Source organism: Schistocerca nitens, chromosome 1, assembly GCF_023898315.1.
Source record: "Schistocerca nitens isolate TAMUIC-IGC-003100 chromosome 1, iqSchNite1.1, whole genome shotgun sequence".
Taxonomy (NCBI): Eukaryota; Metazoa; Arthropoda; class Insecta; order Orthoptera; family Acrididae; genus Schistocerca; species Schistocerca nitens.
This window is the reverse complement of record NC_064614.1, coordinates 749,559,128-749,572,900: the sequence shown is the minus strand read 5'-3', so window position 1 is coordinate 749,572,900 and position 13,773 is coordinate 749,559,128. Positions and strand designations below refer to the sequence as shown.

Genomic DNA, 13,773 nt, shown 5'->3' with positions numbered 1-13,773 from the left:
CCTTACACAAGTGCATAGCAGTGAGACAGTTTTTCATAAATGTTCATATAAACAGGTAAAGATTCAGCACTGATAAAGCTGATTGATTTACTTTTAAGATTAATATATGTCAGGAGCATGCATACATGGGTCAATCCAAATGAAGTGGTCCAAAATTTTTTTTTATATTTTAATTTTTTTATATGATTACCCTATAACTGAGAAGTTCAAAACAGTTTTTAAAATAATTTTACCTTTCACCTTTACTGAATGGCAGCCATTTCGTTTGTAAGAGCGCAACAATGTTTCAGTTTAGAGATGTTAGCAAAAATATGAATGTCTCTGCACTGGGTTACACAAAATACCCTAAAATCAAAAATAACCAGTCAAAATGACCGCCAAAGTTTGGTATTCAAATTTTCAAAAATCTGCTTTTTAGTGGAGTGATTTATGAGAGAGTATTTTTTTCCTATAGTTAGGTATCATACACTACTAGCCTCATATAGAGTAAGAACACTTACAAATGTTTCCTTAATTTTTTATGAATTATTCAAATTTGAAAATTTTCATTTTTTTGTGAAGTTTGGGGTTAGTTATCTCAGGTGGAACTGAATATAAAAATATGATTTTTGCACGGTTTGTACACCTACATGATAGCAACATACTGTAAAAATTTCAACATTGATATCTGACGGTGAACAAAGACATGAATTTTTGAAAATGAGTACATAATTCACATTACTCTACAACTGATCTTTTGGCTGTTGCCTATTCTTGTGTGATATTGGCAAGATATATTCAATTATTATTGAAGTAAGGTACTGAATTATATACAAAAAGTGGAAACACCACTTAAATCAACATTCATATTATTTTAACATACTTAAAATAAATATTTTCAATTAACATCCTTCGAGATGCGACTGTTCCTAACCCTGGTGGTGAATGTTAAGAACACTTATTTCTTCAGACAGCTTCTGTGATATAAAATAAGACCTCCCAGTTGCTGTGGTAAGTTCAAGCACTGAACGTTTCCTTAAAACATTTTTCATTGGTATCCACACTTTGTCACTAGTAGATTTCTTGAATGATGTTCTAGGGCCAGCAGGGTGATAAAAATGCACAAAAACCATTGTTTTCCAAACTTATTCTTGCAACCTCTGCAAGCCACCACTGTCTATCATACACACATGCCACTATGCCATTTAATGTTAAAGACAGAGATGTTATTTTACTGACACAATGATCCTCATAAATTTCGATTTCTGATGTTACATAGCATAAAACTAAGTTTTCTGCAATGCCCAGGAATTTGTGGAAATGCCTCGTTCCTTTTATTGCTACACTGTTTTCAAATCTGGTTTGAAGTATTGTTTTCATATGCAGAACCACTTCTTTCTTGATCATAAAATAGGTAATGCCTTTAATATTATCCTTGCAAAAGACATACCTGTCCTACCTCCTACTCCATCACATGCATTTTTACCAGGGCAAGATGCAAAAAAGTGCCATTCAGCCTCCAACGCAAAGTCTATTTTGTGGTTGCAGAGATATGAAAAATTTGTTTGTTCTTATACTGACTACCACTTCCATCTGAAAAGTATATCAGCTTCTCAGCCTTGGGAAAATTTTCTGCTATGTAATTTATTACATACTTTTGAAACACATGTACAGCCAAAGTGTTGTGCTCCAAGTAGTCACTTAGAATGCAAATTGAAGAACTGCAAACTTCATCTTTGTCATTTTTAAAGTAGAGAATAAATGGATGCACTGTTGTCTGGTCACTGACCCAGTGGTACCCTTGTATTGCATCCTGAATCACAAATGTAAAATTTTCTGCAAAATCAGCTAGCACAATGCATTCAGTTTCATGTCACAGACCATTAAACCTAGTAACTCTTTGTAGTTAAGATCACTGAGGTTTGCACCAGCAATCATCAGTTTGACATTTTGATGATATAAACAAATACATACGGAGTGTATCCCTCAGGATCTAGCCAAAATACTCCACTTAGGGCGGAGGTGACAAAATTTTGACCTTCCAATTTTGCATTCAGGGGATCAATGGAGGGCATCCGATCCCATATGTTGGCTTTGACACGTGACATAAGGGTGTTGTGTGTGTGATGTCACTGTGGCGTGGCATTTAGTTTATGTGTGTGTTGTTTGTAGATGTCATCTTGTTGTGATTGGTGGTGTCCTCTGGTGGTGTATTGGGTTTATTTTGGTGTCGGTGCTTAAGTGTGCATTTATCGGTCGTGACTGTTATAGAAGAATGGAAATTAGTTTCAGTGAATTAATAATTAAGTTTCCATTGTGCTTATGTTATTGCAGCATCGTCTGATGTTACTGGTTGGCTGTTTGCCACGTTGTAAGTCGTTTAATTCAATTTGTGGCTTCTTTCGTTAGGTATGGATATGACTTATACGTTTAATAGCATGCACCTGCGGGCTGAAATGGGGAACGACATGTTGTCCATCATTAAGTTTCTGCAACTTTTTGGGCTTGTGACGGAGATAGCGAAATGCGGCGTATGCAAGCAGAATATGCGTTGGGGATTAGCGTGTACTGCCAGAACTTTTTTATGGTACATGGACTTCTTTTTGGGTCTATTGTTCGCGTGTTATGATGTTCAGTGGGGTTTTTATGTGTTATTGGGTCGGTGTTATTTACTGCATGTGTTGGTGGTTGATGTTTTGGTATCAGCACTTGTGGATGATTTATGTATCTTAGGGAAAAATACTCGATTTCAATTTTTTTGCTATCATCAGTTGCATTTGAGCTGCATAGGTCATGGGAAGTGTCCCATTCCAATGTGTTGTCGTAGCTATATGTGTGTTTTGGTATTGTCAGCTGCTGTTGACCTATATAGGTCAAGGGAAGTGTCCGATTCCAATTTTTGTTGTCTTAGGTGTTGGTTTTGTGGTATCAATAGTTACGGTGTGATTATAATTTTGGGAGTAGTTGGTTTTTATTTTGTGGTATTGACAATTGCAGTTGAGCTATGTAGGTCGATACTGCAAGTGTAGCGGAACTTGGGAATTTTATGATTTTATGTCGTCGTTTTGTGTGGTTTGGGATTGTGGTGTGTGTATGTGTTTGTATTTAGTTTGTCCCCACCCAACCCGCCCCCCTCATTTCCACACTGGTCCCATTTGTTTGATTATATTTTTGGAGAGAGATGTGTGTGTGTTGGTTTTATATGTATTATCGTGTTTGTTGTCGTTCATGTAATAATGTCATAGACATCATAGTGGAGACGTTGAGAATGGTCGTTTCCGCCATACTGGTGACGTCATGGGGCAAAGCAGATGGGTGGAATCGGACACTTCTGTATTCCCCATTCAGGATGAGAATTTTCGAAAGCTACATAAAGTTCATTTAAATTTGGCAGCACTAATCGTTTCTGCTTTGTTACTTTAACTTTATTTATAACAAATCTCTTGCTGTCTTTGCAACCTGGGCACATTCTACTGTTTTCATCATCTTCAAAAAACTGCTGGATCTTTTTAATTGTTTCTTCACTTATAACTACTCCTTTCTTCTTTCCTAAAACTGGAAGAATGCCTTGCTCTTTCACTAATTTTCGGGTTAGTTTAACCAAACGATGAGAAACCTTGAATTCATGAACTATTTTTTCTCTTGACTGTGAATCAGAGAGCAAACTTAAAATTTCAACTTTTTCCTCTTTAGATGTCACTGAACATGAATTTATCTATTAAGCCAAATATTCAGTGTCAGATGATGCGGGTGGTAGGTTTTCTTCTTCTTTAGAAATAATGTTTGTATCTGTATTATTAAAGCATGATCCCACGTCTTTTTTAGTTTTGTCTGAAATTTGTTGTACCTTATTTTCAACTCCTGCTTTTCTTTTTCTGCTACTTAATTTTATTATTTTCGAAGCAGGAGATACATCTAACTTAGAACAAGCAAAATACAATATGCCAACAGCTTCCTCATTAGGAATATAAATGTCATTAACAACGTTATATGATTCTGGTTCTGGATTCAGAACAAATATTTTTGAGTAAAAAATTGGGCACAGGGAATTTCCAGGAATCACATTACGTTTCACTTGGGAAGCTGTTTCACTCTCACATAACAAGGACAAATGTTCAAGTTTTATTTCCCTCAAACCTCTAGTAACAGGTTTTTTATGTGGATCACAGCACATTCTTCCAAAAATGTGATTGTACTTCAGAAATTATTTCTTCTCATGATACTCAACACACTGAGGTTACAGAAGAACTTACTCGAAATTTAAACAAAGTTTGTCTAACTTCATCAAAGTCACTGACATTTTTCAAGTTTTTTGAAACTGAACCGTAAACTGTTTTGTGACAAAATTCACTTACTATCTGTCCAACAGAGCACTGTTCATCCATGCATTCCAGTTAATCTCTCAAAATTAATTAGAAATTACACACAGAACAAAGCACATAACACATTCTACACTCTCAAAGTATGTACATCCACTCTAACAGAGGTTTCAAAACAGACTGACAACAACAATGCCACACCCGGCAATAATGTACTTCTTTATTGACAATAAACCTAAATGTAAATGGGCATTTTTATTACCATAGAACAAAAGCGAAAGCTCTTATTGTTTAATATTGCATTATTAAAATAAATAAACTAAATGAATATCGGGTGATAGTGTTAAATAAATATATATCACTATTAAATTTTATTACAGTGAAACAATAAACCATTTAAATACACAACAGCCATAAGATCAGTTGTAGAGTAATGTGAATTATTTACTCCTTTTCAAAAATTCATGTCTTTGTTCACCGTCAGATATCAATGTTGAAATTTTTACAGTACATTGCTATCATATAGGTGTACAAACTGTGCAAAAATCATATTTTTATATTCAGTCCCACCTGACATAACTAGCCCCAAACTTCAGAAAAAATGAAATTTTCAAATTTCAACAATTCATAAAAAATTAAGGAAACATTTGTAAGTGTTCTTGCTCTATATGAGGCTAGTAGTGTATGATATCTAACTATAGGAAAAAATAGACTTTCTTAAATCACTCCTCATTTGTTATTTTTGGGCCTAAAAAGTTGATTTTTGAAAATTTGGATACCAAACTTTGGAAGTCATTTTGACTGGTTATTTTTGAATTTAGAGTATTTTGCGCAACAGACAATGTTGTAGAGGACACTTTTCTAAAAACAATCATGCCAATTGCAATGTTGTAACTTAACCCAGTGCAGAGATATTCAAATTTTCGCTAATATCTCCAGACTGAAAAGTGGTTGCACGCCTCCAAATAAAAATGGTTGCCATCCAGTAAAGGTGCATGATAAATTCTTTTAAAAAAACTGTTTTGAACTTCTCAAATATAGGGCAATCACACACACACAAAAAAATATATTTAAAAATGGTCAAGCAACCATCACTGGACCATGTCATATGGATTGACCCACATGCCACAGTCTTAAAATAGAGGACAGTGTGCTTTATGCCCTTATGGCTCTCAGGGCATCAAATGTATCTGTTAGTTCCATGACACGAAACATTTTGCATGCCATTTTCTGACAGCATGCAGAGAAGAGGCTATTAATAGCTCTTGTATTACATTTATAAGATATTTTTTCCAGTTTTATGAAGTAAACTAAGAGTGTGTCACAACTGCAATGTTTCCCCCCCCCCTCCACCCCCCCCCCCCTAGAACTTGAATCAAATGAATGTGACTCATATTTTCTCTGAGGTCTAACTGTCAGTTAACATTTAAGCTATTAAATAACTAAAATAAGGAAATTGATTACTCTGAATGAACAGACACTAGTGTTGTCTTTGCAAATTCTTGGGAGTAATTATTCAAGCAAGAAACTTCCTCCTTGACATGCATGAAAGATACCCATATTCTTCAATGTTTACTTCCAAAAAGCATCTTTCAAGAATTACAATAATCTGAATCAATGTTACATGCTGATCAGAATATGACACCCAAACAGTACATAAACTTATTGGCTACCTGTGATTGGCTTGGCAATAATTCAACCAGCACTGACACACAAATGATTCGCTCATCTCCAACTACCCCCTGGCTCCTTAGTTTGTCACAGTTTCTATTTGGCCATTATTGCTACCTGGCACATAATAAAATCCAGATTCCATGACAATGATTCATTTCTGTCAATACTCAGCCTTCATAACATGGTCACAGATCATGTTTATATTTTATGAAGTCTGTCATACAGGCAGTTCTCTTGCTTATCAACAGAAACACTGCCTCCGAAACCACTCAGTTCTAATTTTTTTTTTTTATTGGCAGAGCCATTAATTCCATACTAGTTAATATGGCACAGAATCAGTTCAGATCTACAGAAAAAAATCCTATTTCCAATTTATACTCCCCCACTTTCCACTCCAAATTCTCACCATCAACACTTAAAAGAGTTTTTACACTGCTATAATGTTCGTCACATTTCATATTCATAGACAGTTCCTATATTTGATACCCCTTACACTTACCTTTTCAGCTGTTGCATGGTGTTTCCAATAGCTTATATACATTTGACATTGTGTCAAATTATTCTCATCCACAACTGATTTTGATACGATTTTCATTCAAGATTATGTCCTGTCGTGATGACAGCACAAATCTGTCAAAACCATTAATAGTAATAAAAAGAATTACTAGAGACCTTAGCAAACTTCTTTCTTCAAGAACAATATTTCCAATAAAAAAATGGTTCAAATGGCTCTGAGCACTATGGGACTCAACTTCTGAGGTCATAAGTCCCCTAGAACTTAGAACTACTTAAACCTAACTAACCTAAGGACATCACACACATCCATGCCCGAGGCAGGATTCGAACCTGCGACCGTAGCGGTCTCGCGGTTCCAGACTGCAGCGCCTAGAACCGCACAGCCACTCCGGCCGGCAATATTTCCAATATTTGTCAGTGCTGTTCACTGAATGTTTTGTTACAGACTGCAAAAACCTAAACTAAAAGTTAATCAACCACTGATCTATGTGAATCCAGATAGAAGAGAGAAATAGTTACTTGAGAGACTTAATATGTGCTCTTTAGGTGCAAATAGAATGTCATTAGAAAAAGCAGTTAAGAGGGGATTACATAAGCAGAAAGAGGATAGTGTTTGATCCTTGTGCTTCCTGTAGCCTAATGCCTCAATCACATACATTAGAAAATGTACTGTACTGTGATTACATAGCCTTCACCAGATACCATAAAATGCACTGTAAAGAATACTCTTTAAGAAGAAAGTAAAGTCTGCACCTGACCTGAGACTTCCTATTTTGTTTAACAAAAACAGTTCCAGTATCTGTAAAATATGCTTCGCCTTCGTTTATACAGCCACCACCGCCCTTTCCAGCAGCCTTGAAAGTTACTGTGTTAAGGGCATCTTTAATAATGGCCTCCATATCACCTATAAAAAATAATATACTGATAAATCTGTTTTTTATTTAAATCACCAACATACAAATCAGTCATGATCTAATACATTCTTGATCACTATAATATGCTATGCGGCATTACGCTACTTATTTTCATACATTTACATCCGAATTTAAGTACCATATACTGTAGGGACTGGACTTGTCCTATACAAACTAAATTTGACAGATGGTGCTACGTATACGATGCAGACACCAATACGATGAAGAAAAAGAATTCACAATTTACCATGAAGTGTACTAAAAACCCAAGTTGGCTCAGGCATTTCACTCTATCTTTCCAAAAGATGAAGCGATGTAGGTTTAATAGAATCAACACTGTCCCGTTAGCACTCATTCTATATTCACAATGTGTGCGAAGAACGCAACAATTAACGGCGCCCTCCCTCCAACGAAAAAATAATTCAGTGGGCGCGCCACAGTGTTTATTAAATAGTTTTGTACATGCTTTGTACAAAATAATGTTCTAGCGACAAAAATTACGTGCCTGATTATAAGGACAAGTCAAGAACTGAGAAATGTCATTTTCCTAACTCATCATTCTCCAAATTAGTGTTTGAAACGCAGTTGTTAGTACTAAATGGTTACCCGTAAATGCAAAAAAATAAATTTTTCGTTGTTTCGTTGAAGATGTCTCGATATATCACCTTTCAAAAGCGGCATCTTGACACCAACCAATTATATACAAGGAAAGTCGACAAATGCTTCGCTCACTACAAATTAATCTCGGTCATATTTGTGTGGTCTTAAATTACGTTACAAATATGTGTTAGGATTGGATTCGTGAGACTGTCACGGTTCTTTTCCACAGTTTGAAACCACATCCCACATTCCAACATATGCGATAAACATTATTCATCAAAGATAAAGCCTATTCCTCTTTCGTCTTTGGATCTTCGGTCTCTTCACGACAGATTTTATTTTGGAAAGTGGAAAACGAGCTTCAATAATAAATAAGTATGCTCACAAAATATACAAATATAGATTTCATGTAGCTTTTCAAATTTTAGAATCTGTTTCAGATTTGCTTGCAATTTTTTTAAAGTTTCTCTTTATAGTCATCCAATTTTCTTTCATTACTATTGATTACGTTTGCTTCCGCATTCAAAATGATTAAGTAGGGTATCTTGATCTTAAAATTCTACATCTACATCTATACCCCGCACGCCACCTAGCGGAGTATGGAATGAGGGGACTTTGTCTATGACTGTAACTTAACCATTTTCCCATCACAGTCACTACTGGTTGCCAGTAGCCTCAAATCACCATAATTTTATCTTCATAGTCTTTTCGCGAGATGTAGGTAGGAGGAATTAATATATTGGGTTGACTCTTCTAGGAACGTACCATCTAGGAACTATAACGGTAAGAAACAGTTTACGCTAACAGTCAAGTCACACTCACATCACGTCGCGTAAAAAGATTACACAATGCATTTCAAATGGCATCATTCACATAGCCAAGGGACCGATACATCACATTACTATATCTTCGTCGTTTACCAGCCATGGCTGGACAGACTGCATCACAAATACAATGTTTATCACCTAATATTTGCACAGCACCACATACAAAATTTATATTACAAATAAAAGAAAATATTTATGCAGTGCACAAAAACACGTAGAACATGGAGAAAATGAAATATAACTAAACAGGAAAGTAAAACTTCATAGCAGCAAATGAAAATACCACAAAGCAAAATGTTTACAAAACCATGTAGATGACTCACATGATGTTTCGTTTTGGCAAAATATGTCCTTTAAGTAAAACACAAAATTAAATGTGCAGTTAACTGAGAACATAAAAAGAAGATTAAATTTAGGCAAAATTATATATATAAAACGTAACAATATTTATTATTTTGTCCATTCACTAGAACCACTGTTGAAAAACTCTTCCAAGGAATATAGTGGATGTTGTTTCAAGTCCTGAGTAATTTTTTTCCGAAATAATTCAGGTGGCAGGGATTTCACTTCTGGAGGCAGTTGATTGTTCGTTTTTAGGGCGACTGTTGGAAGCTGCCTTGTGTACTTGACAGGCGACACCTTCGCGCTTCAATGTTCCTCTTACAGCGAGTGTTATTATTATGTATTTCTTGTCTTATGCTAGAATTCCTTTGATTTTCTTTTATAAAAATGAGGGAGAAAAACACATACTTGCTAAAAACAGTCATTATGCCTAGCCTGGTGAAAATAGGCTTACAGTATTCCAGTCTTTTGCTAGAGGATATGATCCTGATGGCTTTTTTTTTTTTTTTTTTTTTTTTTTTTGTAATAGCAACACATCTTTGCAGCCTGAGGAGTGTCCCCACAACAACAGTCCATAGCTAATGTGGCTATGGAAGAGTGCATGGTAGATTATTGTGAGAAACTGGTCAGTTATTTCCCTCTTCAGATTCCTCAGGAGGTATATCACATGAGAAAGTTTGGTGCATACATATGCAGTGTGATCATTTATGGAGAGTTTGCTGTCAATCTTGAAGCCCAGTAGTCTGACAGTCTCCATGTTTTCTTGGTCTTCAATGTTGGTTAGACTGCATATCAAATGTTGGGTTTTTTCTTCATTGATCTTCATTTTGTTTATGATGAACCATTCTTTTATTTCTTCAAACATCAAATTTGATCCACCAAGAGCTTCTGCGGCTGTATGTCCTTTGGCAATAAGGGTAGTGTCATTTGCAAACTGCAACATTTGACTATTACAGCTCATATAATTGACATATATGAGGAATAGGAGAGGTCCTAAGACTGATCCTTGGGGCACTCCATGTTCCAGTTTTATTCAAGAGAAGTTGCTCCGTGCACTGATACTACCTGCTTTCGGTTTTCCAAATAAGATTGGAGTGTTGATAGAACAACACCTCCAACACCATAGCATCTTAACTTGGCTATTAGTGTTTTGTGTGAGATGCAGTCAAAGGCTTTGCTGAGGTCACAGAGTGTCAGTGCAACACTCTCTCTCTCTTAAAAACTCTGTGGAATCGTTTTTAATAAGTCCAGTGTGGCTGTCACTGTTGATCTCCCTTTGCGGAAGCACCTGGCAGTGCATCACAGACTCAGTAGCTTTGGCTAGTACTGGTACCACTGAGATTGGTCTGAAGCTGGACACCTCACATGGATCCCCCTTCTTATATATTGGTACTGTGCGTGCCAGTTTAAGGAAGTCTGGGAAGACACCAGAAGATAGACATTTGTTTATTGCTATGGCTAGTGGCTGAGCTAATTCTGCAATAATTTTCTTTAGCAGTGTGCAGGACATGCCATAGATGTCTAGACTTTCTGAGTGTTTGTAGGAGTTCACAACTTTTATCAAGTCTTCAGGGTGTACTTCCTTCGAGTTTTGAATACTGCAACTGTCTGCATTTCTTACGTTTGCAGTCGGGTCTATGTCAGAGTGTGGAATTTCACTCACTGTCTTTTCTAGTATTCTGACATATTCATTGAAGTCATTAGGACTACATGAATTTAAGCAGGAGGTAGTCTTCTTTCTGTTCTCATTTACAAGATTCCAGGCAGCTTTACAAGGATTTTGGACCTCTTTAATGTATGTATCATTATATTTCGTTTTCGCTTCCTCTACTGCCTTCCTATAAGCGTTTTTGGCTTTTAAGTAGTTGTGGTGATGTAATTCTTCAGCTGGAATGTCTAAGCTGATTTCATTCGGTCCTTGCACATTGTTACAATACACTTCAATTTATTGAGCTCAGGTGTGTACCATTGTTTCACATTGATAACTTTCTACCTGCCTTGTGATTTGTCCAAAGGATTCTTCACTGGTCTTACTGGAAACATGCCATCAAATATTGCTTTTAAGGTTTGGAACAGACATAAGAAAGAATTACTGCCTACTAACTGTGCAATTTTCTGCTGCCAGTTTACACAAGACAGAGCTGCTTTGAGATCATTTAGCCTCTCTTCTTTAACAAATCTTCTTTTGAATGTGTAGTTTGATTGCTATGTGCTTATCTGCAGTTTGCTCCTCATACTGGTTTCCATTACTAGCGCACATTGATCTGCTTTCATAGGTTCAACCGGCCGCGGTGGTCTAGCGGTTCTAGGCGCTCAGTCCGGAACCGCGTGACTGCTACGGTCGCAGGTTCGAATCCTGCCTCGGGCATGGATGTGTGTGATGTCCTTAGGTTAGTTAGGTTTAAGTAGTTCTAAGTTCTAGGGGACTGATGACCACAGATGTTAAGTCCCATAGTGCTCAGAGCTATTTGAACCATTTTACACTGAGTTTATAATCCCAGATGTCGAGGTTGGTGATTATGGCGTCCAGGCATGCACCACCCCTTGTTGGGAGCTTATTTGCAATAAACAACCCATAACTGGTAATTAATCTCATAAAGGCCCTCTCTCTGGCATGTCCATCACCTATGTGTATGTTAAAATCTTCACACAGTGTGATTTTTAACATTAGGCGTGTTAGGTAACACAAACAGTTCTCCATATGTCCAATAAAGTTCTCAAAGTTACCATCTGGTGAATGGTATACAGCAACAACAACTAAATCAATATTTGTTAATAACAGTGCAGCTAATTCAAAACCCACACAAATACTGCTTAAATCAATTTCCTTGATGCTATGATCTCTGTTGGCATACACAGAGACCCCACTGTGGGTTGCAGTTCTTCGAAACCAAGCACTGGCCATGTCTAAGTATTCAACAGATTTATAGAAATCACCTTCTGCTTCAGCTAGCCAGTGCTCACAAATACATAAAACATCTGGTTTAACTTCTTCTATAAAAAATGATAGGAGATCCATTTTAGTTCTTATGCACTGCACATTTACACTTGCAATAATTATAGGCATATTGTTTTTAGTACTAGCAGCATTCTTGTACAGTGATCCTTGATCCTTGTTTTTAACTTCATAATCTATTTTATTGGCATAATGGTTGGTTTCCAGACCAAAAAACGCTTAATTAAAACATTTTTGGGTCATACAGCATTGTCCATTACCTTGTCTTTTAGTTGAAAGTCTACACCAATCTTAAAATTATTATTTACATCCTTAGATTCCAATTTTTCTACGTGAAAGTTCTTATGACCTGGTAGCATTTTCTTCAAAAAGTTAATTACGTTTTCTGCTGTCGTTCCACTTTTCACCTTTCCTAAATGAAACCATGCTCTCTTTTCCCCATACAGCATTCCTTGGTCATCTGCCTATTATTTTATTTTTCCTGTCACTAACACATGAATTTCCAGCTACTGAGATGGCATTGGTTGGAGGAGTTGATCTGATAGTCACTGTCTGTGGCAGTTTGCATAGTATAGCTGTATTTAGCGCTGTGTTATTTGTTTGTTGTTCTGCAGAAGTTGTTGGGGTTTTCTTGTCCCTATGGCGAACACTTCTTTTCCTATAACTTACTACACGCCACTCTGCATTGGTTGAGAGTTTATTTTCTGAGGAATCTGCACAGTTGTAGAGACTATTTTCGTCTTTATTAACGCCCGATCCTGTTTTGTTGACCAATACATTGTTTACATCAAATCACTCGTTTGATTCCATGATATCAGTTTGATTACAATTTAGAGTTGGAGTTTTTTCGTCTGGAATGATCTGTTTTCCTTGTTGTAGAAAGGGATTTAAACAGTTTCTGTCACTACTTACATTATTACAGCATTCATCAGCGCCGTTTTCTCGATAACCGACAGTTGTTTTGGATGTGTGAGTCGGGTTGCACAGCACACTAACCACAATATGGTGTTTATGTTTATCTGCTGCCAAATCCGTTTGTTTACCGTTTGCAGTACCAATGTTTTTCTGCACAAATTCACTTGCTTTGCTATAACCACTTTCCAAGGAGTCAGCACCGTTTACAAGTGGTTTTTCTCGTATGTTTACGTTATATTTTGGAGACTGCAATTCTTTAATCTTAGAATCAGCACTGATAGTTGTATCCTCCCCATGAACCATAGACCTTGCCGTTGGTGGGGAGGCTTGCGTGCCTCGGCGACACAGATAGCCGTACCGTAGGTGCAACCACAACGGAGGGGTATCTGTTGAGAGGCCAGACAAACGTATGGTTCCTGAAGGGGGGCAGCAGCCTTTTCAGTAGTTGCAGGGGCAGCAGTCTGGATGATTGACTGATCTGGCCTTGTAACATTAACCAAAACGGCCTTGCTGTGCTGTAGATTAAAACTGTAGATTAAAACTGAAGAAACTGAAAAACGGTGGGAATTTGAGGAGATGGGACCTGGATAAACTGAAAGAACCAGAGGTTGTAGAGAGTTTCAGGAAGAGCATAAAGGAACAATTGACAAGAATGGGGGAAAGAAATACAGTAGAAGAAGAATGGATAGCTTTGAGGGATGAAGTGGTGAAGGCAGCAGAGGATCAAGTAG

The 13,773-nt window shown here is 36.8% G+C and overlaps 1 protein-coding gene across 3 annotated transcripts in view; it reads right to left on the bottom strand.

The window, feature by feature from the left end:
- LOC126260611 (fructosamine-3-kinase-like) overlaps positions 1 to 8,269 on the bottom strand; it is a 71,146-nt gene extending 62,877 nt beyond the window's left edge. The window contains exons 1-2 of one of the 3 annotated variants that reach the window (XM_049957956.1): positions 8,068 to 8,269; positions 7,247 to 7,392 (exon numbers count right to left, since the gene is read on the bottom strand). In XM_049957956.1, coding sequence (XP_049813913.1) covers positions 7,247 to 7,392; positions 8,068 to 8,083 — 162 coding nt within the window. In that variant the 5' untranslated portion in view covers positions 8,084 to 8,269. Of the gene's footprint in view, positions 1 to 7,246; positions 7,393 to 7,649; positions 7,889 to 8,067 lie in introns of those variants that run through there. The other 2 variants (XM_049957964.1, XM_049957949.1) reach the window with 2 other exon arrangements.
- Between the last annotated feature and the right edge of the window lie 5,504 nt (positions 8,270 to 13,773).